The following is a 25,756-nucleotide window of genomic DNA, read 5'->3' on the forward strand; positions in this document are numbered from 1 at the left end:
TTGAAATCCAAGAGATTTTGCTATGAACTAGAATGGGATGCCTCAGAATATGTAGCATGTAAAAATACGTATAAATTATTGTTAAGGAACATACAGAAAAACTAGTAGGAAGTGAAAGTTTTCAATGTTCTCCGACAAAAATTTGTTAAGAGAAGGCTTTAGATGGGAGAGGAAGTAATGGATCAAAAGTTGGGAGACAGCAGACAGCCACTTAACTGTCTGCTGAATAAATCAGTGCACTAGTAGAATGTATATACATTTAGTATATAAACGCTTGGTATTGATGGGGTGTTAAATAACACAGCACCATGTGTTAATTTGCTGTCTTTCATGGCCATGTTGGTACAAGCTTAGTTTTTGTGTCTTCAGGAAGTCTTTGAGTCTCAGTTGCTCTGTCTGAAAAATGAGAGTAATCCACCTTGTTATTTCAGAAGTTACAGATATACATCTTAACTATTCTGTGTATACTGTATGGAGACGACTTGTAATCACCATTATCACAAAGTATCACTGTTGTCATTGGGCTGTAATTTATTATTTATAATTAGTAATAGATAATATATGTAAAGTACTTTGCATTTTATATGTTTTCAGATAGATCTGAAATAACTTTTTTTGCCCAGCAGACCTTAATGCCAAGAAACTTAAAATCATATCTTCAGAAAATTATTTAGAATTTTGTCATATTAAGATACTGTGTTCTTTTTTACAGGAAGTACTTAAACAACTACAAGGAAGTATTGAAGATGAAGCTATGGCTTCTTCTGGACAGATTGATTTATTAGAGCGTCTTAAAGGTAAATTTTTAAAAAATGTTTTAAAGTAAGTTTTTTAAGCTCCAGTTGTCAACTTTAGGTGTATATATCCAGATAATGCTTCTCTTGATTAGAATGCTGGTGTTGGATTTTCTTAGCCTCATGCATTAGGATATGATTTTTAAAGTACAAGTATGTGAAAAGTCTATTTGCTTGTCATTTTTCCAGTTAAAACATTCAACCACCTTTAAATACACTATTTCAGATGCCTTTCCTAACAATTTTCAGCTCTTTCTAAAACGCATTGCTCTTCTGCCAGTCATTAAGTAGGTCTTTATTAAGCTTTATGCTATAGACTGGACCCATTGCTTCATTTGAAGGAGTCAGTGCCTTTCTTTGTTCCATTCAGAAGAGAAGTGCTTTATCTTTGTGCATACACACACACACACACATATATACACACACACACTGATTCTAAGCCATTTTTAATAGAATTTTGAAAGAATGTCTGTCTTGTTTTATTACTTAGAAATTCAAATGTCAAATCAGCTAAGTTTTAATTGTAATTGAAGGTAGGCAGAGAAATTGCCTTTGGATCCTCAAGTATATTATTACCTACTAGGAATCTAAGAAAGGACATTCTGTCTAATTTTTCTTTAACATACTTTTTTTCCACCAGATTAATTCAAGCTATCTTGGAGGGAAAGTTTAGCTATTCTATTCCTAAATAATTGTTCATTCACTCATATACATTTGTGGCTTTCTCTGATAGAAATCTAACGTTGCAGGACTCTAAACCAAAAGGTGAACACTTTTTTTAAATTAATGACCCATATTTGTGTATATTGCAAAAGATCACCACCACAAGTGTACCCTTTTATATGTGCTTTGGTCTGGGTTTTTTTCAGGACGTTTCTTTTATAGAACCAGTAGTCAGTGAATTTCTCTGAGCATCAGCATTTGTGATAAGGATTCCCTCTGTCCCTGTATAGATCTGCTGCTCAATAACTGCCATAATTTAGTACTCACGCATACTTTATGTGATATATATATAATGTATTTATATATATATAATGGTTTAACATTTGAGGGTTGAAATGTGAACCTAAGGTTTCATTATTAAAAGGTGATATAATTATATTAGCAATATTTTAGATCACTTACAGCAGTTGTTTTATAAAAACTTGTCTGTATTTTATTTAGAACTTAACTTAGATAGCAGTAATTTCCCTGGAGTGAAACTACGGTCCAAAATGTCCCTCCGTTCTTACGGAAGCCGAGAAGGATCTGTATCTAGTCGCTCAGGAGAGTGCAGTCCCGTTCCTATGGGTTCATTTCCAAGAAGAGGGTTTGTAAATGGAAGCAGAGAAAATACCGGTTATTTAGAAGAACTTGAAAAAGAGAGGTAACTTTTCTTCATTAAGTAGTAAACTTTTATGCTCCTATTTCTGCTAGATTTTGTCATTTTGTGACAATACAACACAGGAATTATGAAGCATGTGTGGTGGGTGATCATAAGCAGCACTTAGCATTTTCTGTTTATTGTCTCAAAGCGGTGTATTACTGATTGTCCTTCCATCTAAAAACGTGAAGGAGGCAGTTTCTTGGGATTCTAATGCTCAGATGCTCTGTACATTGAATGATGTACAAATAGTATACATAATCACAGTGGCTAAAATATGTAACTTCGTTTTGATTGACTTTTCTGTTATCTTTTCAAATGAATTAAATAGCTACCAGATTCAGTATAAGCTTGACTGGTTTCCATTATTAAACAAATGAAACAATTTATCAGTTTTGGTTTCTTAAAATAATGTTGCTTGACACAGAATCAATTCTTGTTTATAAGAGCTAGTATCTTAATTCGTTTCTTCTTGAACTTAAAATCATCTCACTGCAAGTATCAGAATATATAGTTACCAAGAACTTTGTCAAGTATTTTTGTACCTCCTATAAGATTAAAATTCCTTTATGCATGATTGATACCATATTATATTTATATTCCTAAAAGTTCTATTAGACTTTCAAGAAATACTCAAAATTTATGAATGTTAATTTGCATAAATGTACAAATGTATAAATTCTCTGGGACCTTGGTCAAGTCTTCAAATTTTTGTGTCATTTCCTTCTGTAAAATAGGAATATGGTTCTACCTTGTGGAGTTATGAACAATGGATATTAACATATGGAAAATACCCAGCATATCTCATTGAGAGGCAAAACACCTTTTACTACTTTCTCTCTGGTTTTAGATGTGACCATCTCTAAAAATAACAATAATCATGGACCAGAAATAGTGTTAAGCTTTCTTTAATCTCTTGAGTTTAAATGAATCTCTGTTTCATATCTTGAACCAGCACTATTTCTGAGAGCCTAGGAAACACTGTCCCGAAAAGTCAGAAGCTAACTGGAGTGTGCATTCTTCCACCACTTTGTCCCCTTTGAGCTGTTAAGAGGCATGTGAGCGTGCCAGTTTTCCTAGGAACTTACTTTGCTTTATGTGACAAAGGCCTGATTTTATTCACAGAGTGAGTGTGTGCGTGTGTGTGTAGTTCTCAATATCTTGTGTCCTCCTGGTTCTCACCATTGTTTGAAGGTAAATTTAGCCCTTGTTTATGTGGCAAAATCTGTATTTTGCTCTCGTACTTGATTGATAGTTTGAATAGGTCTACGATTTATTTTCTTCAACTTTTGAAAATTCTGTTATTTCTTTGATGATTTTACCCCCTCTGTTTTCTACTCTTTCTTTCTAGACATCCCTTAAGTCATAGAAATGATCTCTTATCTTTTTTCCTTGTTCTCTGTATTACCTATAGATACAGTAAGTTTAAGTGAGGTAAGTGTTAGAAAATAGTCAAGCCAGAACTCAAACCCAGATCCATACCCTGTTTTTTTTTCTTAATTTATCTTTGTTTTTGACTGTGTTGGGTATTCCTTGCTGCACAGGTGCTTTGTCTAGTTGCAGAGAATGGGGGCTTGTTCTGCCACACGAGCTGTAGGGAGCACAGGCTTCAGTAGTTGTGATGCGTGGGCTTAGTTACCTCTGGGCATGTGGGATCTTCCAGGACCAGCGGTCAAACCCGTGTCCCTGCATTGGCAGGAGGATTCTTAACCACTCTACCACCAGGGAAGCTCCATGACCTTTTTGAACCTGTTTTCCAGTTAAAATATGTTGTGAGGATGAAATTAGATATTTTTTAAAAACTGCTTAGCACTCTGTGTCTGAAACACTCAAATAGTTATTGTCACATTAGCCATTAATACTTCTTAACAAATATTTAAATGCCTGATACATGTGCCATGTTCTTCTAGATGATCCTGAGTTAGCTAGAGGACTAAGAAGACATGAAATTTATGTCAGGTCAGTTTATTTATCTTCCTTGGTTCTTGTCTCATCGCAATAAAAATCTGGAGCAATGGACCAAAAGGTGTAGAACATCAGATAAGTTACAGCTCAGTTCAGCTCAAGCAGACAGATCTTTTCTTAGTAAGATACTCCCAAAGGAGCCCTCCTCATCTTTCCTGTTGGTCCCTCTTGGTTACCCTTTTATGTGTCCAGCCTCCTCCTTTTGGTTGTGCCTGATACAGAGTAGGGCTTGTACCCACCACCAATCAACGGAGGGATGCAAATGGTCATACACTCAAGGCCACTTGACAGTTTCAAGTTATATAACAGCAGGCTGTGTTGTTATGCCTTACCATATGTCTTCCCCTAATTCCATCTTATAATTAGATGAATTCGATATTAAAATTAGATGAATTAGGTATTCATCTACATCTAATCTAATCTACATCTACATCTGTGGTGCTGGAGAAGACTCTTGAGAGTCCCTTGGACTGCAAGGAGATCCAACCAGTCCATTCTGAAGGAGATCAGCCCTGGGATTTCTTTGGAAGGAATGATGCTAAAGCTAGAACTCCAGTACTTTGGCCACCTCATGCGAAGAGTTGACTCATTGGAAAAGACTCTGATGAAGAGAGGGATTGGGGGCAGGAGAAGGGGATGACAGAGGATGAGATGGCTGGATGGCTGGGTGGACTCAATGGACATGAGTCTGAGTGAACTCCGGGAGTTGGTGATGGACAGGGAGGCCTGGCGTGCTGCGATTCATGGGGTCTCAAAGAGTCAGACACAACTGAGTGGCTGAATTGAACTGAGAATATTCATGAGCCCTTAATAGTCTCCTAGCTGCCTAAGGTTACCTGGAGAAGCCCCTGTGGTGGTTTTGTATCCACTCTGTGCCAGGGCCCACCTGCCATAGTTGAAAAGTCTCTGGTTATTTTGTAACATCTGTGAGCTCTCATGGGTGTGTCTGGGATGTCAGAGATCAGCTTGCATCCCTTTCAGCCAGGCTTCCCCTTGTTCCTGTCTAACTTCCTACCTAACATTTACATTTTAAAGAAGACTGTTGACAGTCACTAAACAAGCCTTCAATCTGCTAAACGATAAAGACCCGCCAAGCTTCCGAGCCAGTGCCTTGTTTCAGTTTTGAGCCTTAAATACTGTGGTGCGAGTCATAAGATAACTCCTGTCAGTTAACCGCTTGTGACCATGTTGGCTCTTGACTTTGGCTTCCCAAGCAAGAGCATTTTGCCAGAGTTCTGTCTTAAACTTGATAGCGACAACTTGGCCCTATTCTCCTTAACATTTTTCTCATTCCAATACCATCGCTAAAATTAGCTTATTCATTTGAGGACTTTTAGCACCCAGATCTTGATTAAATAAGCCAATTTATTGAAGAGTAATCAGAAAAAGCGAGAGAGTTCTAGAAAAACATCTCTTTCTGCTTTGTTGACTATACCAAAACCTTTGACTATGTGGATCACAATAAACTGTGGAAAATTCTTAAAGAGATGGGAATAGACCACCTGACCTGCCTCTTGAGAAACCTATATGCAGGTCAGGAAGCAACAGTTAGAACTGGACATGGAACAACAGACTGGTTCCAAATAGGAAAAGGTTGTCACCCTGCTTATTTTAACTTATATGCAGAGTACATCATGAGAAACGTTGGGCTGAAAGAAGCACAAGGTGGAATCAAGATTGCCGGGAGAAATATCAATAACCTCAGATATGCAGATGACACCACCCTTATGGCAGAAAGTGAAGAGGAACTAAAAAGCCTCTTGATGAAAGTGAAAGAGGAGAATAAAAAAGTTGGCTTAAAGCTCAACATTCAGAAAACTAAGATCATGGCATCTGGTCCCATCACTTCATGGGAAATAGATGGGGAAACAGTGTCAGACTTTATTATCTTGGGCTCCAAAATCACTGCAGATGGTGACTGCAGCCATGAAATTAAAAGATGCTTACTCCTTGAAAGGAAAGTTATGAGCAACCTAGGTAGCATATTCAAAAGCAGAGACATTACTTTGCCAACAAAGGTCCGTTTAGTCAAAGCTATGGTTTTTCCAGTGGTCATGTATGGATGTGAGAGTTGGACTGTGAAGAAAGCTGAGCACCGAAGAATTGATGCTTTTGAACTGTGGTGTTGGAGAAGACTCTTGAGAGTCCCTTGGGCTGCACGGAGATCCAACCAGTCCACCCTAAAGGGGATCAGTCCTGGGTGTTCATTGGAAAGACTGATGCTGAAGCTGAAACTCCAGTCCTTTGGCCACCTCATGTGAAGAGTTGAATCATTGGAAAGAGCTGACTCCCTCATGCTGGGAGGGATTGGGGGCAGGAGGAGAAGGGGACGACAGAGGATGAGATGGCTGGGTGGCCTCACTGGCTCGATGCACATGAGTTTGGGTGAACTCTGGGAGTTGGTGATAGACAGGGAGGCCTGGCGTGCTGCGATTCATGGGGTCGCAAAGAGTCGGATACGACTGAGTCAGAAGAAATAGCACTCCCTCTATCCCTTGTTTCCTTGCCTTAGTTCTGGTAGATCCTGCAGGTACTCACCAGGGATCATTAAAAAACAGGGTCAGATCTCATTTTTTTGCTAGTTGTAATACCCAGCCTGTGAAAGGGTTTCAGGATTTCTGCACTGCTTTCTCCTGCTCCTGTTGTCAAAAATGGAAGGGAGAGGGCAGCTTCTCATTGTTCAGCGCCTCTGCCTCAGGTTGGTACATCGTAACCAGGAGCTGACTTCTTCCCATGAATTCCTTCCCATGAGGTTGCCACAGCAAAAAGTGAAGGCTTATTTCTTGTTTTTCAAGTAGCTTCTCAGTAAAGAAAGGAAAGTTCAGCAACAGTAAAACTTTCCACATACATGCATACATACTCATCAAGAAAATATAGTCAAATAGAATTTTAAAGTGTTAATAGCAGAGTCAGAGTGGGGAATGGCTCGGTAAGAGAAAGCCCAGAAGCTGTAATAAAAAATATCCTCATATTCAAGTGATTAACTGAGAAAATACATTTATAACTGACAGAGTACTATCATTCTTAACACAGAAGAGGTCCTGTAAATAAGAAGAAGCCACAGAGAAGGAAATAAAAATGGATTTTAAACTTGGAAAAATGTTTACCCTTATCCATACTAAAAGAAATCAAATTAAAACCTTAGTAATAGGGAATTCCCTTTTGGTCCAGTGGTTAGGACTCTGCACTTCTAATGCCGCGAGCTGGGGTTCTATCTGTGGTCTGGAAACTAAGATCCCACAAGCTGTGTAGCGTGGCCAGAAACAAGGAAGTCCATAATGATATACCATTTTTTAAACCCTAGAAATGTCAAAGGATCTTAAAAGTTTGATAAAGCATTTAGATTGTCAAACGTGGCAGAAGCATAAATTGGTACAATAGCTAGTAAGGACAGTAAAGTTAAAAATTTACATATCCTCAGAATTTGTTATCTATACATGCTTGCATATTTGTACAGTGAAGTTACATATAAAGATATTCAGTGAAGCACTATGTGTAATAGCAAAAGATTAGAAAGACCCTAAATGGAAAAAAAAGAAGACCCTAAATGCCCTCTAACATAGAACCAGTTATTATTTATTCTTGTATGGATTCATAAATATCTTTGCAGCTAGCAGAAAAACACATTAGGACCTCTTTATATTCTGATACAAGAATGATCTGCAAGATAGACTTTTAAGTGGTAAAAAGTTATGACAACACAGATAATAATATGCTATTATTTATGTTTTAAAATGTACGTGTACATATACACACATATATTCTTTCATTTTTATAGAATGTCTCTGGAAATAAATACAAGAGTAATAGTGGTTGCTTAGGGAAAGAGTCGCACAAAAGGACATAGATCATATACTTCTTGTGACAGTGAAGCCGCTCAGTCGTGTCCGACTCTTTGCGATCCCATGGACTGGAGTCTACCAGGCTTCTCTGTCCATGGGATTTTCCAGGCAAGAGTACTGGAGTGGGTTGCCATTTCCTTCTCCAGGGGATCTTCCCAACACAGGGATTGAACCCAGGTCTCCCACATTGCAGGCAGACGCTTTACCCTCTGAGCCATGCAGGATCTTTAATGCTACTTGTACCTATTGATTTTTTCCTCTTAACACTTTATTTTGCATTTTGTTTATATTGATCAGATATAGAGTATTGATATAGGTTGTTATTGAGGACATCATTGATTGGGTTGTCAGAAATTATGTAACAAGCTCATCTTCAGATTCCAAGCCTAAGAAAATATTTCTCTCCCTCGGAACAACCTCCTCTTATACACAGTGATAATATATTTCTTATTTTAACCAAGAAGAAGCTGGAAGCTACATGCAATAGTTCCCTATACTCCAGATTTAGTGTTTGCATAATTACTGCTTTTCTTTGCTCCTTTATTATACTTTTTATTCTTAGATCTGAGTTTTATTAAATCTGTACTTTTTACTGTATACCAACATCAAATTCTTAGGCTGTAAATAAGTGTGAAGAAAGCATTTGGTTGAAATGTAAATATTCTAGTAAGAATGGTTGCCATCTTATTTAGCTGAAAAAGTTTAAAACTTTTAATATTCAAATTTTAATGACTATAAGTCCCTCCTTCAGAAATCTCAAATTAGTAAAATTCTTACTTATTCATTATATTATTTTAAATAGAAAACATTACATTTATAGCTTATAAGAGTTGCTGTTATGTGCTCTGTATTAGCATTGTGTAAACTTAACTTTTTTTGAAAAACAGATCATTGCTTCTTGCTGACCTTGACAAAGAAGAAAAGGAAAAAGACTGGTATTATGCTCAACTTCAGAATCTCACTAAAAGAATAGACAGCCTTCCTTTAACTGAAAATGTAAGTAACTTGACAAAATAACTTATTTTTATATCTGAAAGTATATCTAAGTTTATAACTGTAATATGTTTTATCCAACTTCAACATAAATACATAGTCATTGAATTTTGTATATAAAGATGATACAACTAAAAGATTCAGGATTCAACTAGGTTTTTTATTAGATGTGTTGAATTGCCAAAGATACTCTGTAGAAATGTTTATCACCATCTGTCTGTTTTTTGAACTATATTACAGGACTCAAGGCAGATGGTTTTTGCAATGAAAGTATCTTTGAGATAACTTGAGTCCTGTTCTAGTTACTGTAAATGACAGTAGCTGTTCGCACAGACGTTAGGGCTTTTTGCAAGCACTAAAAGTTGTTTGTTTTGCTAATGTAACTATGTAAAAAATAACTTAATTCTGTCAGCCTCTCCCTCCCTACCCAACCTCTCCAAGTTAACTGTTTTATTCATGGGATGATACATATAAGAACATTTCTGAAATACATTAATAATTTTAAATAAGACTTTAACTGTCACCCATAAATTTTAAAACAATTTAATAGGCCAATTAAAATTAATCTTCCACTCTTAGCTTAGATTTTTCATTTTCTAATAAAGTTTTGAGAGGACATAATAAAAGAAAAAGTACAACAAAGGAAAAAGCTTTTCCAAAACACACAGTTAATCAGTTTCCTGCGTGGGCATTGTCTGGCAGGAGCTAGAACTAGTGCTCAGCCTCCTGAGCGCAAACTTATCCAGGTTTGTGAGAGGGAAGGAATCTCCCTTCCTGACAATGTCCTTAACATCCTTTTGGGGGCTCAGGAGACACCACAAATGAAAGAACAGTTCATAGAGAGTGTTGACGTGTGAGGATTAGGAGCTCAGAAGGGTTTGGAGGGATCTTTGCTCTTAATGTTAAAGCAGTGTTTTGCTTAACATTCACTTTGGTGATTAAAATGTACAGTATTTAGAGTCCAGCTGTCTGCATGCAGTTGCCTATGAAACAGTTCAAGAGCAATTGGTTAATACCTGAAACAAAGATCAGTTGTCAAATCATTCCCATGTTTATTTACCATATAGTCAGTCACATTTATTTAAGAGGATATGTAAGACATTATAGACCATTAGGCAACATTAGCAAATGTAAATTGCTTATATTTCATAAATACTTTTAAATTCACAAAATATTTATTTTATATTGGGAAGCCAGGTTAAGAACGCTTTCATATGGAAATACTTACCAGGTTACTAGGCATTGCCTAAGACATCAGATCTAAACCACATTATTGTAGCATAATGTGTCATCTTCAACCTTTTGTGCAAGGGATTTTTAGAAGTGGAGGACAGATAAGTGTAGTTATAACATGACTCACAGCATGCTGACTGTTTCACCTGTGTTGCAACACATGATGTGTACATGCCTGTAGGAACACATCTGCGTGTGTCGTCTGTATACTGCAAGGGAAGAGGGTGGAAGCTCCTCTAACTTGCCGGACAGCACGGTTTGGGATTCTTAGGCCTGCAGAATGCTATTCTGAGTCAGACACATACAGATGCAGCTTTTGTGTGTCTGAGTATGTGTGTATGTAAGGTCTTCGCTTCTTGATCAGGGATCAGGCCTGTGCCCTTGACAGTGAGCGCATGGAATCCTAACCCCTGGACTTGCAGGGAATTGTCCACACGCAGCTTTTTATTGGACTTATAGAGCATGGAAAATCTACAGCACTTGATCATTCCCTTCCTGGTCCATTATAACTGTCACCTGTCATTTTGCCTGGTCGTTTTTTTAGCCTTGGAGCATGTCTTTGTAAGTTTTTTTGCCTTCTTCTTTTCATCATTTTTTATACCTAGCAGTTACCGCAGTGTCTGGAATTGTAGTTAGAGGGCTAATAAAGTTTTGAATGTACTAACACCCACTCCATGAAGAAGTACTTTTTTTGGTTTGTTTCAACTTTGGTTCATATTTATATTTTTACCAAAAAGTTTGTGTTATCTCGCAATTTATGATTGTATTATATAAAAGCTTTTCTTTATTCTGTCTTCTTCATTTTACATGTGGGAAAGTTCTCTCAGTTTAGTCTATATGTATATAACAATCCTAAAGTGAGGTATCAACTTAAGGATGATGGGCCTGATTCATGATTTTTCTATTTTGTCCACATTAATATTCCAATTTTTAATAATTCAAAGTAGTGCTTCTTCAGGGCAGAAGAATTGTAAGGTAACTAAAATTAGGCTTACCTTAACTGGACCAATACATATATATATTTTAAAGAGCTAGTACAATTTAATTAAAACTATTTGTGACTGTGGGGAAATGAAAGTGTTTCAACTCTTCACATCAGAAACCCAGGCTGAGCCTCACACTGATCAAGTTTTAGGACTTCTTAGAGTAAAAAATAATTTTCTCATATATAATAACATGTATCTGTTTATTCATTTTCTTTATTGATACTTATATGCTTTTTTATTTTTACTGATAAACACAAGATATTAACATTTCCATTTTATTTGTGGTTTCAGTTTTCCTTGCAAACAGATATGACCAGAAGGCAGTTGGAATATGAGGCAAGGCAAATCAGAGTTGCAATGGAAGAACAGCTAGGTACTTGCCAGGATATGGAAAAACGAGCACAGGTAACATTTATTATGAAACTACGAAACAGTAATAGCTAGATCTCTGTGAAGAATCTAATGAATTACAGCTCTGTTAACTTTGGTTAAGTTTTATTATTAAAGATATTTTAAAGTCTGTCTTTACTTTGGCACTAGTTCAAAATAAGAATAATTACTATGGCTGCTGGGAAGCATAACCAGTATTCACATAATTCTGCCCTCATATTTCAGTTCTCTGATACTGTTCTACTATGCCTTGAAATTACAAGAGGGAAAAAGAATTCAATTCTGGTCGTCTTATTAGTTGCTAGCTAATTTTAGTTATCCTCTGAGATTTTTACTTCTGTGTTTGTATAATGAAACCCAGAATATTAAAAAAGGTAAGTCTCATTCAAGGAGAGGAACATATAAAGAAAACATTGGGAAGAGAAACGAATTGCATGGAGAACATTCCCATGTTTCTACCCTCAACTACGTAAAGAAAGAATATTGGGATAAGAAAGGATTTCTTAAGACATTAGACTAATTGTAAAGATTGGTAAAATTTTACTACTTTAGAATTAAGAGTTTATATTCATTAGGCACCTTAAAGAAAATGAAAAGGGGGAAAAAACACGTTTGGGAATTTCCTGTCTGTCCATCAGTCTGGACTCAGTGCTCGTACTGCCAGGCCCTGAGTTCCAGCTGTGGTCAGAGAACTAAGACCCCACAAGCCAAGTGGCACAGCCAAAAGAACAAAAATGGTGAAAAAATAAGTTACGTATTGGGAGAAGGCATTTATCACCATATAAGTGGCATGCAATCAAGAATATATAATGAATTTCCAAAAATACTTTAAATTATATGATACAATTAATACAGATTTAGTGTTTATAATAGTTGGTGTTTTCATGAAATTATTTTAAGTTACCAGGGAGATTTTGTTTGTTTGTTGATAGAAAAACTATGAGAAATTTTACTCTGGTTTATATGAATTTCAGTTCAGTTCAGTTCAGTTGCTTAGTCGTGTCCGACTCTTTGCGACCCCATGAATTGCAGCACGCCAGGCCTCCCTGTCCATCACCAACTCCCGGAGTTCACTCAGACTCACGGCCATCGAGTCCGTGATGCCATCCAGCCATCTCATCCTCTGTCGTCCCCTTCTCCTCCTGCCCCCAATCCCTCCCAGCATCAAAGTCTTTTCCAGTGAGTCAACTCTTTGCATTAGGTGGCCAGAGTACTGGAGTTCCAGCTTTAGCATCATTCCTTCCAAAGAAATCCCAGGGCTGATCTCCTTCAGAATGGACTGGTTGGATCTCCTTGCAGTCCAAGGGACTCTCAAGAGTCTTCTCCAACACCACAGTTCAAAACCATCAATTCTTCGGCGCTCAGCCCTCGTCACAGTCCAACTCTCACGTCCATACATGACCACAGGAAAAACCATAGCCTTGACTAGATGGACCTTAGTTGGCAAAGTAATGTCTCCGCTTTTGAATATACTATCTAGGTTGCTCATAACTTTTCTTCCAAGGAGCAAGCGTCTTTTAATTTCATGGCTGCAGTCACCATCTGCAGTGATTTTGGAACCCAAAAACATAAAGTCTGACACTGTTTCCACTGTTACCATCTATTTCCCGTGAAGTGATGGGACCAGATGCCATGATCTTTGTTTTCTGAATGTTGAGCTTTAAGCCAACTTTTTCACTCTCTTCTTTTACTTTCATCAAGAGGTTTTTTAGTTCCTCTTCACTTTCTGCCATAAGGGTGGTGTCATCTGCATATCTGAGATTATTGATATTTCTCCCAGCAATCTTGATTCTAGCTTGTGCTTCTTCCAGCCCAGCATTTCTCATGATGTACTTTGCATGTAAGTTAAATAAGCAGGGTGACAATATACAGCCCTGACGGACTCCTTTTCCTGTTTGGAACCAGTCTGTTGTTCAATGTCCTGTTCTAAATGTTGCTTCCTGATCTGCATACAGATTTCTCAAGAGGCAGGTTAGGTGGTCTGGTATTCCCATCTCTTGAAGAATTTTCCACAGTTTATTGTGATCCACACAGTCAAAGGCTTTGGCATAGTCAATAAAGCAGAAATAGATGTTTTTGTGGAACTCTCTTGCTTTTTCCATGATCCAGCAGATGTTGGCAATTTGATGTCTGTTTCCTCTGCCTTTTCTAAAACCAGCTTGAACATCAGGAAGTTCACGGTTCGCATATTGCTGAAGCCTGGCTTGGAGAATTTTGAGCATTACTTTACTAGCGTGTGAGATGAGTGCAATTGTGCAGTAGTTTGAGCATTCCTTGGCATTGCCTTTCTTTGGGATTGGAATGAAAACGGAACTTTTCCAGTCCTGTGGCCACTGCTGAATTTTCCAAATGTGCTGGCATATTGAGTGCAGCGCTTTCACAACATCATCTTTTAGGATTGAAATAGCTCTACTGGAATTCCATCACCTCCACTAGCTTTGTTTGTAGTGATGCTTTCTAAGGCCCACTTAACTTCACATTCCAGTATGTCTGGCTCTAGTTGAGTGATCACACCATCGTGATTATCCAGGTCTTGAAGATCTTTTTTGTACAGTTCTTCTGTGTATTCTTGCCACCTCTTCTTAATATCTTCTGCTTCTGTTAGGTCCAGACAATTTCTGCCCTTTATTGAGCCCATCTTTGCATGAAATGTTCCCTTGGTATCTCTGATTTTCTTGAAGAGATCTCTAGTCTTTCCCATTCTGTTGTTTTCCTCGATTTCTTTGCACTGATCGCTGAAGAAGGCTTTCTTATCTCTTCTTGCTGTTCTTTGGAACTCTGCATTCAGATGCTTATATCTTTCCTTTTCTCCTTGGCTTTTCACTTCTCTTCTTTTCACAGCTATTTGTAAGGCCTCTCCAGACAGCCATTTTGCTTTTTGCATTTCTTTTCCATGGGGATGGTCTTGATCCCTGTCTCCTGTACAATGTCACGAACCTCATTCCATAGTTCACCAGGCACTCTATCAGATCTAGGCCCTTAAATCTATTTCTCACTTCCACTGAATAATCATAAGGGATTTGATTTAGGTCATACCTGAATGGTCTAGCAGTTTTCCCTACTTTCTTCAATTTGAGTCTGAATTTGGCAATAAGGAGTTCATGATCTGAGCCACAGTCAGCTCCTCGTCTTGTTTTTGTTGACTGTATAGAGCTTCTCCATCTTTTGCTGCAGAGAATATAATCAATCTGATTTCGGTGTTGACCATCTGGTGATGTCCATGTGTAGAGTCTTCTCTTGTGTTGTTGGAAGAGGGTATTTGCTATGACCAGTGCATTTTCTTGGTACAACTCTATTAGCCTTTGCCCTGCTTCATTCCACATTCCAAGGCCAAATTTGCCTGTTACTCCAGATATTTCTTGACTTCCTACTTTTGCATTCCAGTCCCCTAGAATGAAAAGGACATCTTTTTTGGGTGTTAGTTCTTAAAGGTCTTGTAGGTCTCATAGAACCATTCAACTTCAGCTTCTTCAGCATTACTGGTTGGGGCATAGACTTGGATTACTGTGATATTGAATGGTTTGCCTTGGAGATGAACAGAGATGATTCTGTCGTTTTTGAGATTGCATCCAAGTACTGCATTTCGGGCTCTTTCGTTGACTATGATGGCTACTCCGTTTCTTCTGAGGGATTCCTTCCTGCAATAGTAGATATAATGGTCATCTGAGTTAAATTCACCCATTCCAGTCCATTTTAGTTCGCTGATTCCTAGAATGTCGACGTTTACTCTTGCCATCTCCTGTTTGACCACTTCCAATTTGCCTTGATTCACGGACCTGACATTCCAGGTTCCTATGCAATATTGCTCTTTACAGCATTGGATCTTGCTTCTATCACCAGTCACATCCACAACTGGGTATTGTTTTTGCTTTGGCTCCATCCCTTCATTCTTTCTGGAGTTATTTCTCCACTGACCTCCAGTAGCATATTGGGCACCTACTGACCTGGGGAGTTCCTCTTTCAGTATCCTATCATTTTGTGTTTTCATACTGTTCATGGGGTTCTCAAGGCAAGAACACTGAAGTGGTTTGCCATTCCCTTCTCCAGTGGAATTTACGTTTTTAGAATGTGAACTTATGGCATACTGTATGCATGTTTTTCTATATCTGTTAATGTGTTTGTTTTAGAAGTGAAGTAAAGTGAAGTGAGGTCGCTCAGTTGTGTCCAACTCTTTGCGACCCCGTGGACTGTAGCCCACCAGGCTCCTCCGTCCATAGGATTCTCCAGGAAAGAATACTGGAGTGGGTTGCCATTTCCTTCTCCAGGGGATCTTCCCAACCCAGAGATCAAACCTGGGTCTCCTGCATTGTAGGCAGATGCTTTAACATCTGAGCTACCAGGGATTTGTTTTAGAGGTACTTAAGAAATGAGATGTAAAATGAAAATTTCTGTATTAATATATAAATATAAATAAGTATATTCCAGACAGCTTACTGTAGAACAGATTAACTTGAGTTCTTTCTTGGCCATTTTGTCCAGATATGTGCAGATGTATTCATTTTAATTTTGTTCTGGAATATAGTGTTCTTCTTTTGCTAGTTAATATTTTCAGTAATTTTTAGTCCATATTTTATAAATACAACAAACATTCATTTATTCTGGAAATATATTAAGGTTAGGGTTAAAGAAATATTGTACACAAAGCAAAAATGGAAGTATTTGTAGTACACATGAGGAGTTAATATCCCTAATATACAGGGAGCACCTACAAATCAATTGAAAACAAGACAACCAAAGAGGAAAATAATCAAAAGGTATGAGTAGTCCCATCACAGAAGTACAAGTGGTTAATAAATAATTGTGAAAAGATGCTTAAACATCACTAGTCATTAGGGAAAAGTAACATAAAATAATGTTGTTTTTTGTTAGTGGTGGTCGTTTATTGTTTGGTTGGTTAATTTTCTGCCTATCAGACTGGCAAAAGCTTTAAAGTTTAGTGTCATGTAATACTGGTGAGATTGTGAGAGACTGTAATATGAAGCGTTGTCTGCCTGTTGTAAGAATAAACTGGTACAATCCTGAAGGACTCTGTAGCACTTCCTGTCAAAGTTAAAATGTTTGTACCCTCTGACCTATAATTCTGTAAGACTCTCAGAATACGTCCTCCAGGAATGTCTACTTAAAGCAGCAAGAATATAAGTATAGATTTTATGATATTCATTGCAACACTGTTTGTAAGACACTTACAGAGAGAGACAATTTCAGTGTCCATCATTTGGGTAGTTATTAAATTAGTAGTATGCAGCTGTTACAAATGTTAATAATTAGGTAATGGGAATAATGAAAATAATTGTCCATAGTAATTCTTTCCCTTGTAACTCTGCTTGAGTGACTCAACATGTAAGACTAGAATGGCCAGCTAATGAACATGGAAGTGAATTCCAAGTAGGCCTGAGGCCATGAGAAAAAAATGTGGTACCTCCTTTGCAAGCAAAAAAGATGGATAAAAATTCCAAGTAAAATAAAAATAGAGTGAACGTTTTTTAAAACAATAATTATATACCAGAAACAGAAGCCAACATTACATTAGATTGAGAAAATAGAGAAATAATTAGATTATTATCATTGCAGTCATTAACATGGGTTGCTGCTTGCTGTCATCACTGTTACTTTGTTTGGAGGTTCCACTAATTCAGGTAGAAAGAAAACAAGTTGTTTACTGCACTATTTTCCAACCAGAAGAGACCAGTGAATTATATAGTTGTCTACCTAGAAAAGCCATGGCGAAGAGCCAGAAAGTATTTTAGCTAATGAGAGAACTCAGTAAGGTGGCTGGAGTTAAGATGAATTAGTGTTTCTCTATTAGCAATGGCTACCGTTTGGAAATGGCAATTGGATAGAAGGATCTCTTCATAATGACAGGAAACTTTAAAATACCAAAAACAGACCCACATGAAGAGAAATACAAAATTGCTGAAGGACACACTCTGCAGCCTTGAAAGTAGAGAAGCGTTGTGTTTGTGTTACCTGGTTGCAGCGACACCAGGGATATCGCAGAAGAGAGGCCAGCTAAGATTGTAAGGGTCCTGCAGGGTATGGAGTGAAGTGAGTAGTCAGACCACTCAAGCTGGCTGTTCTCTTGCAGTCTGTAAATCCTGAGTGCCTGCTTCCCCTGCACCCTGCGTACGAGACTGACCTTCCCACACGCTTGCCCCTGGCCCCAGCTATTGACTGTGCTTATCACTGGGGCAGTGAAGGGCTTTCCCCCTCTGCTGGTTTCCCTGGTGACTAATGAGCCACCCTGACCTCCTTCTATAACTGGCAATCTCCCCTTCCACCCGAGAGGGAAGCCTGCTGCGTGTCCTGCCTGCAGTCCGTTGCATGTGGTAGGGCATCACTCCAGGACCTTGTTTCAGGTGTGTAAGAACCCCCTTCTATTAAACCATTGATGTCTCTGTTGTTAAAAATAAATAAGATTCCTAGGTGAGAAGATTTTAATATCCTAATAATGTCTTTCTTTAAAAAGTTGATAGAGAAATATAATATGATTCCAGTCATAATCTTAGTTTTTTTAGAGCCCAGAAAAATTATTCTTAAGTTTCTAAAGTAAGAATTTCCAAAAGTATTTAAGAAAATTATAATGAGTGAGGATTTACCTTACCATTTGGTAAAATTTACTGTACAGGTGTTGCAGTAATCACAGTATGATATTAATAGCACAGGAATAGACGTAGGCAAATAGAATAGAGACTAGAAAAAGAGGAAGGGAATCTGGAATCTTTTAATGATAAAAGTTGCAGGTTTGGGGCGGAGGGGTGGGGAGTGGTAAATAACTCAGTGAACACATGGATAATAACTAGGAACCTTTTTGGTGGTAGTTGTCTTTTAGTCACTAAGTCATGTCCGACTCTTTTGTGACCCCGTGAACTGTAGGCCACCAGGCTTCTCTGTCCAGGGGATTTCTCAGGCAGGAATCCTGGAGTGGGTTGCCATTTCCTTCTCCAGGGGATCTTCCCGACCCAGGGGTGGAACCCACGTCTCCGGCACTGGCAGACGGGTTCTTTACTACTGAGCCACCAGGGAAGCCCTGTCTGGTAGTGCAGAAATGAAATTAGATCCCTACCTCACGTCCTGTGCATGAACAGTTACAGGTGAGTTACATACCTAAATGTAAAAAATAAAGTTAATAGAAGAAACTAGGACAAGAGAGATCTTAATTAAGATTGGAAACTCAAAAGCAATAGGAGGGCAGAGGATTTACTTTGTAAAAATTTAAAAGCATTCATCTGGGAGCACATCAAGGGAGAAAGGTTTAATATCCCTGTACTGTAAGAATTCTACAAACTAATAAGAAAAAGACAACTCTTTTTATATGGGCAGAGGATGTAATCATTCAGTTTATTGAAAAGAAAATACAGGTGACCAATAAAACCCATGCAAATAACTGTTGAACAATTCAGGGGAAATTGAAACAAACTCCACTCTTGCCCATGCCTGTTTGAATTAGTCTCTAGCTATCTCCGTTAACAGTTTGGTTATTTGTTTATTTGTTTCTTTATTTGTTCAGCACAAATTTGGGCACCTAGTATGGTGCTCCCTACTCTCCTCTATGCATGTAAGAAAAGGTTGGATAAATGTACATCGAGTTGTTCATAAGAGCTTTTTCTGGGAGTTGGGGATTAGTAGGGTGAAGGTTACTTATACTTCTGTACTGCTGTAATGTTTTGTAAATACATGGATGACATAGTTCTGTGTAGCTTTACCTGTTTTCTGGTTCACAGATACTTAGGTTGTTTATAATTTCTCACTGTTACAACAACTCTGATAAACGTACTTATCCATATCCTATAAATGTGCACAAAAGTTTTTCTAGGTCAAGAGTCTTTTTCTTAGGGGGCTATATGGTCAGTATTTTAGACTTTGTGGACCATGTGGTCTGTTGCAACTACTCAACTCTGCCTTTGTAGCAAGAAAGCAACCATAGACAGCAGTATATGAGCAAATGAGCATTGCTGTGTGTCAATAAAACTTAATTCATAGACACACATGACTGGCAAGCTTTAACTTGCTGACCTCTGCTCTAGCAAACATACCTGAAAGTATAGTTGCTGGCCCTAAGGTAGGAGTGTTCTGAATAGTGTTTGCCAGATTGCACTCAAACTGATTTTATCAGTTTACATTCCTCCCAGGAGTATATGAGAATTCTGTTTCCTTTGACTGTTGTTTTTTTTTCCTTCAAAAATTGAGTCAAACTTTATAATTAACAGTCAATGGGCATGTGAAACAATTATCTTGTCATTTAGTTTATACTTTCATGAGTAACTGAAGTTAAATATCTTTACATGTATGTATTAGACTTTTAGATTTTCTTTTTGCTGTTTTTTTCATATTATTAGATATCTTATTCATATATACTTAAGAGATATTTTAATATATGCTTAATACTCATCTTAATACCCAATACATGATGTATTTCACAACCCTTCCCTGCCAAATCTGTTACCTACTTTAGCTTAATGAGAACAAAAAATTAGTTTTTAATTGTAATGCTAAATTAATTATATTGTCATATTCGTGCTTTCTTCGACCTATTTTTACATCTTTTCCTATCTTTAAATATACCATCATTCTTTTTTCTAGTAAATCTAATGTTTTCTTTTTCAACTAGATCTTTAATTTATCTCAAATTTACTATCATATATGTTTTAGAGGTCAGTCAGTTCAGTAACTCAGTTGTGTCTGACTCTTTGCAACCCCATGAACCGCAGCATACCAGGCCTCCCTGTCCATCACCAACTCCCAGAGTTTACCCAAACTCATGTTCATTGAGTTGGTGATGCCATCCAACCATCTCGTCCTCTGTCGTCCCCTTCTCCTCCTGCCCCCAATCCCTCCCAGCATCAGGGTCTTTTCCAATGAGCCAACTCTTCGCATGAGGTGGCCAAAGTACTGGAGTTCCAGCTTTAGCATCATTCCTTCCAAAGAAATCCCAGGGCTGATCTCCTTCAGAATGGACTGGTTGGATCTCCTTGCAGTCCAAGGGACTCTCAAGAGTCTTCTCCAACACCACAGTTCAAAAGCACCAATTCTTCGGCACTCAGCTTTCTTTATAGTCCAACTCTCACATCCATACATGACTACTGGAAAAACCATAGCCTTGACTAGACAGACCTTTGTTGGCAAAGTGATGTCTCTGCTTTACATGTGCTGTCTAGGTTGGTCATAACTTTCCTTCTGAGGAGTAAGTATCTTTTAATTTCATGGCTGCAGTCACCATCTGCAGTGATGTTGCAGCCCAAGAAAATAAAGTCAGCTACTGTTTCCACTGTTTCCCCATCTGTTTTCCCATGAAGTGATGGGACCAAATGCCATGATCTTAATTTTCTGAATGTTGAGCTTTAAGCCAACCTTTTCACTCTCCTCTTTCATTTTCATCAAGAGGCTCTTTAGTTCTTCCTTACTTTCTGCCATAAGGGTGGTATCATCTGCATATCTGAGGTTATTGGTATTTCTCCCAGCAATCTTGATTGCAGCTTGTTTTCATCCAGCCCAGTGTTTCTTATGATGTACTCTGCATATATGTTAAATAAACACGGAGACAAGATAGAGCCTTGACATACTGCTGTCCCAATTTGGAACCAGTCTGTTCTTCCATGTCCAGTGATAACTGTTGCTTCCTGACCTGCATACAGGTTTCTCAAGAGGCAGGTCAGGTGGTCTGATATTCCCATCTCTTTCAGAATTTTCCACAGTTTATTGTGATCCTCACAGTCAAAGGTTTTGGCATAGTCAGTAAAGCAGAAATAGATGTTTTTCTGGAACTCTCTTGCTTTTTCAGTGATCCAGTGATGTTGGCAGTTTGATCTCTGGTTCCTCTGCCTTTTCTAAAACTAGCTTGAACATCTGGAAGTTCACGGTTCACATACTGCTGAAGCCTGGCTTGGAGAATTTTGAGCATTACTTTACTAGCGTGTGAGATGAGTGCAATTGTGCGGTAGTTTGAGCATTCTTTGGCATTGTCTTTTGGGATTGGAATGAAAACGGACCTTTTCCAGTCCTGTGGCCACTGCTGAGTTTTCCAAATGTGCTGGCATATTGAGTGCAGCACTTACACAGCATCATTTTTTACTTTTAAGAGGTAGGAATCTAATTTTTATATATCTAAATACACACTCGTGCATATGATTTTTATATGTGTGTATATATTTAGTTTATATTATATGCAGTATAATTTCTATTCAATACCCTGGTGGCTCAGACGGTTAAACGTCTCTCTACAATGAGGGAGACCCGGGTTCGATCCTTGGGTTGGGAAGATCCCCTGGAGAAGGAAATGGCAATCCACTCCAGTACTATTGCCTGGAAAATCCCATGGACAGAGGAGACTGGTAGGCTACAGTCCATGGGGTGGCAAAGAGTCAGACACGATTGAGCAACTTCACTTTCACTAGTGATATATACACACATACAGATACTCACAGATAGATATACATTTATATTGTTAACTAAATTTTCCGTTATCATTTATTGGATGTACTTCTGTTTCCCCATGGATTAGTAATGCTGTTTTTGGCATATGAGACGTTGTGTTTGCTGAATATTTGTGAACTCTGTTCCATTAGTCTGTTTTAGCTTCTCTTGATACCACACTTGTTTTATTTGCTATAATTTTATTAATTTTAAGTCTTGTATTATGAGTCCTACGTATTTACGTTTGTAAAAATGGGTTTATCATCTGTATTGTTACTCTTTTATTTGAAATTTAGTATCAGCTTATTTTATTCAAGGAAGAACCTTATTGACTTTTGATTAGAATTACATTGAATTTATAAATTAATTTAAGGAGAATGTATATCTTTACAGTATGAAGATTGGATCTTGGTTGACAGGTTGTTCTCTGGATTCTAATTCCTACCTGTCACTTACCAGCACGGTGATCTTGTTTAAACTCTGCCTCAGTTTTCTCATTGGTAAAATGTAGAAAATGATTCCATTTAAAAATGTGAGGATTAAATGAGTTAATATGCATAAAACCCTTGGAATTTCGCAAATTCCAAGTAAATATTAGATATTGCTGCTGCTGCTAAGTCACTTCAGTCGAGTTTGACTCTGTGCGACCCCACAGATGGCAGCCTACCAGGCTTCACCATCCCCGGGATTCAGGCAAGAACACTGGAGTGGGTTGCCATTTCCTTCTCCAATTCATGAAAGTGAAAGTGAAGTCACTCAGTAAGTGTCCGACTCTTCATGACCCCACGGACTACAGCCTACCAGGCTCCTCCATCCATGGGATTTTCCAGGCAAGAGTACTGGAGTGGGGTGCCATTTAGTTTTATATCTCTCCATTCATTTGGGTCTTATTTATGCCCTTCAGAAAAGTTTTATAATATTCTTCATAAAACTCTTGTTGTTCAGTTGTTAAGTCATGTTCAACTCTTTGTAATCTCATGGTCTGCAGCACACCTGGCTTCCCTGTCCTTCACTTGCTCCCAGAATTTGCTCAAATTCATGTCCAAGGAGTCTGTGATACTGTCCAAAGGTCTCATCCTCTGTTGCCCATATTCTCCATAAAACTTTTCCAGTAAGTCAGTTCTTTGCATCAGGTGGCCAAAGGGTTGGAGTTTCAGCTTCAACATCAGTCCTTCCAATGAATATTCAGGACTGATTTCCTTTAGGATAGACTGGTTGGATCTCCTTGCAGTCCAAGGGACTCTCAAGAGTCTTCTCCAACACCACCGTTCAAACGTATCTGTGCTTCAGCACTCAGCTTTCTTTATAGTCCACTCTCACATCCATGCATGACTACTGGAAAAACAATAGCTTTGACTAGACAGACCTTTGTTGGCAAAGTGATGTCTCTGCTTTTTAATACGCTATCTAAGTGGGTCAGAAATTTTCTTCCAAGGAGCAAGCGTCTTTTATTTCATGGCTGCAGTCACCATCTACAGTGATTTTGGAACCCCCAAAAATAAGGTCTGTCACTGTTTCCACTGTTTCGCATCTATTTGCCATGAAGTGATGGGACCAGATGCCATGATCTTAATTTTCTGAATGTTGAGTTTAAAGCTAACTTTTTCACTCTCCTCTTCCACTTTCATTGACAGGCTCTTTAGTTCTTCTTCGCTTCCTGACATAAGGGTGGTGTCATCTGCATATCTGAGATTATTGATCTTTCTCCCAGCACTTGATTCCAGCTTGTGCTTCATCCAGCCCAGCGTTTCTCATGATGTACTCTGCATAGAAGTTAAATAAACAGGGTGACAAGATATAGCCTAGACGTACTCCTTTCCCTATTTGGAACCAGTCTGTTGTTCCATGTCCAGTTCTAACTGTTGCTTCCTGACCTGCATACAGATTTCTCAACAGGCAAGTCAGGTGGTCTGGTGTTCCCATCTCTTTTAGAATTTTTCATAGTTTGTTGTGATCCACACAGTCAAAGGCTTTGGCATAGACAATAAAACAGAATTAGATGATTTTCTGGAATGCTCTTGCTTTTTCAGTGAGTCAACGGATGTTGGCAGTTTGATATCTGGTTCCTCTGCCTTGTCTAAAGCCAGCTGGAACATCTGGAAGTTCACTGTTCACATACTGTTCAAGTCTGGCTTGGAGAATTTTGAGCATCACTTTACTAGCGTGTGAGATGAGTACAGTTGTGCAGTAGTTTGAGCATTCTTCAGCATTGCCTTTCTTTGGGATTGCAATGAAAGGGGAACTTTTCCAGTCCTGTGGCCACTGCCGAGTATTCCAAATTTGCTGGCATTTTGAGTGCAGCACTCTCACAGCATCATCTTTTAGGATTTGAAATAGCTCAACTGGAATTCCATCACCTCCACTAGCTTTGTTCATAGTGATGCCTCCTAAGGCGCACATGACTTCGCATTCCAGGATGTCTGGCTCTAGGTGAGTGATCATATCATCATGATTATCTGGGTCATGAAGATCTTTTTTGTATAGTTTTTCTGTGTATTCTTGCCACCTCTTCTTAATATCTTCTGCTTCTGTTAGGTCCATACCATTTCTGTCCTTTATTTTGCCCATCTTTGCCTGAAATGTTCCCATGGTATCTGTAATTTTCTTGAAGAGATCTCTAGTCTTTCCCTTTCTGTTTTCCTCTGTTTCTTTGCACTGATCACTGAGGATTGCTTTCTTATCTCTCCTTGCTATTCATTGGAACTCTGCATTCACATGGGTATATCTTTCCTTTTCTCCTTTGCCTTTCACTTCTCTTCTTTCCACAGCTATTTGTAAAGCTTCCTCAGACAACCATTTTGCCTTTTTGCACTTCTTTTTTTGGGGGATAGTCTTGATCCCTCCTTCCTGTACAATATCAGGAACATGCATCCATAGTTCTTCAGGCACTCTATCAGATCTAATCCCTTGAATCTATATATCACTTCTACTGTATAATCATAAGGGATATGATTTAGGTCATATCTGATTGGTCTAGTGGTTTTTCCTTACTTTCTTCAGTTTAAGTCTGAATTTGGCATTAGGAGTTCATGATCTGAGCCACAGTCAGCTCCTGGTCTTGTTTTTGTTGACTGTATAGAGCTTCTCCATCTTTGGATGCAAAGAATATAATCAGTCAGATTTTGGTGTTGACCATCTCGTGATATCCATATATAGAGTCTTCTCTTGTGTTGTTGGAAGAGGGTATTTGCTATGACCAGTGCAAACAAACTCTGTTAGCCTTTGTCCTGCTTCATTCTGTACTCCAAGGCCAAATTTGCCTGTTACTCCAGGTGTTTCTTGACTCCTTACTCTTGCATTCCAGTCTGCTGTGATGAAAAGGACATCTCTTTTGGGTGTTAGTTCTAGAAGGTCTTATAAGTCTTCATAGAACATTCAACTTCAGCTTCTTCAGCATTACTGCTCAGGGCATAGACAGGGATTCCCGTGATATTGAATGGTTTGCCTTGGAAACAAACAGATTATTCTGTCGTTTTTGAGACTGCATCAAGTACTCTTTCAGACTCTTTTGTTGACTATGATGGCTATTCCATTTTTTCTAAGGGATTTCTGCCCACAGTAGTAGATATAATGGTCATCTGAGCTAAATTCACCCATTCCAGTCCATTTTAGTTTGCTGATTTCACTCTTGGCCATCTCCTGTTTGACCACTTCCAATTTGCCTTGATTCGTGGACCTAACATTGCTATGCAGTATTGCTCTTTACAGCATTGGACTTTACTTCCATCACCAGTCACATACATAACTGGATGTTGTTTTTGCTTTGGCTCCATCTCTTCA

The 25,756-nt window shown here is 38.3% G+C and overlaps 1 protein-coding gene across 8 annotated transcripts in view; it reads left to right on the top strand.

The window, feature by feature from the left end:
• APC (APC, WNT signaling pathway regulator) overlaps window positions 1-25,756 on the top strand; it is a 139,641-nt gene that overhangs the window by 63,195 nt on the left and 50,690 nt on the right. For all 8 annotated transcript variants that reach the window (XM_013966683.2, XM_013966685.2, XM_013966684.2 and 5 more), the window contains 4 exons: window positions 713-797; window positions 1,959-2,160; window positions 8,852-8,960; window positions 11,468-11,581. In XM_013966683.2, coding sequence (XP_013822137.2) covers window positions 713-797; window positions 1,959-2,160; window positions 8,852-8,960; window positions 11,468-11,581 — 510 coding nt within the window. The remainder of the gene's footprint in view (window positions 1-712; window positions 798-1,958; window positions 2,161-8,851; window positions 8,961-11,467; window positions 11,582-25,756) is intronic.

Source organism: Capra hircus, chromosome 10 (genome assembly GCF_001704415.2).
Source record: "Capra hircus breed San Clemente chromosome 10, ASM170441v1, whole genome shotgun sequence".
Taxonomy (NCBI): Eukaryota; Metazoa; Chordata; class Mammalia; order Artiodactyla; family Bovidae; genus Capra; species Capra hircus.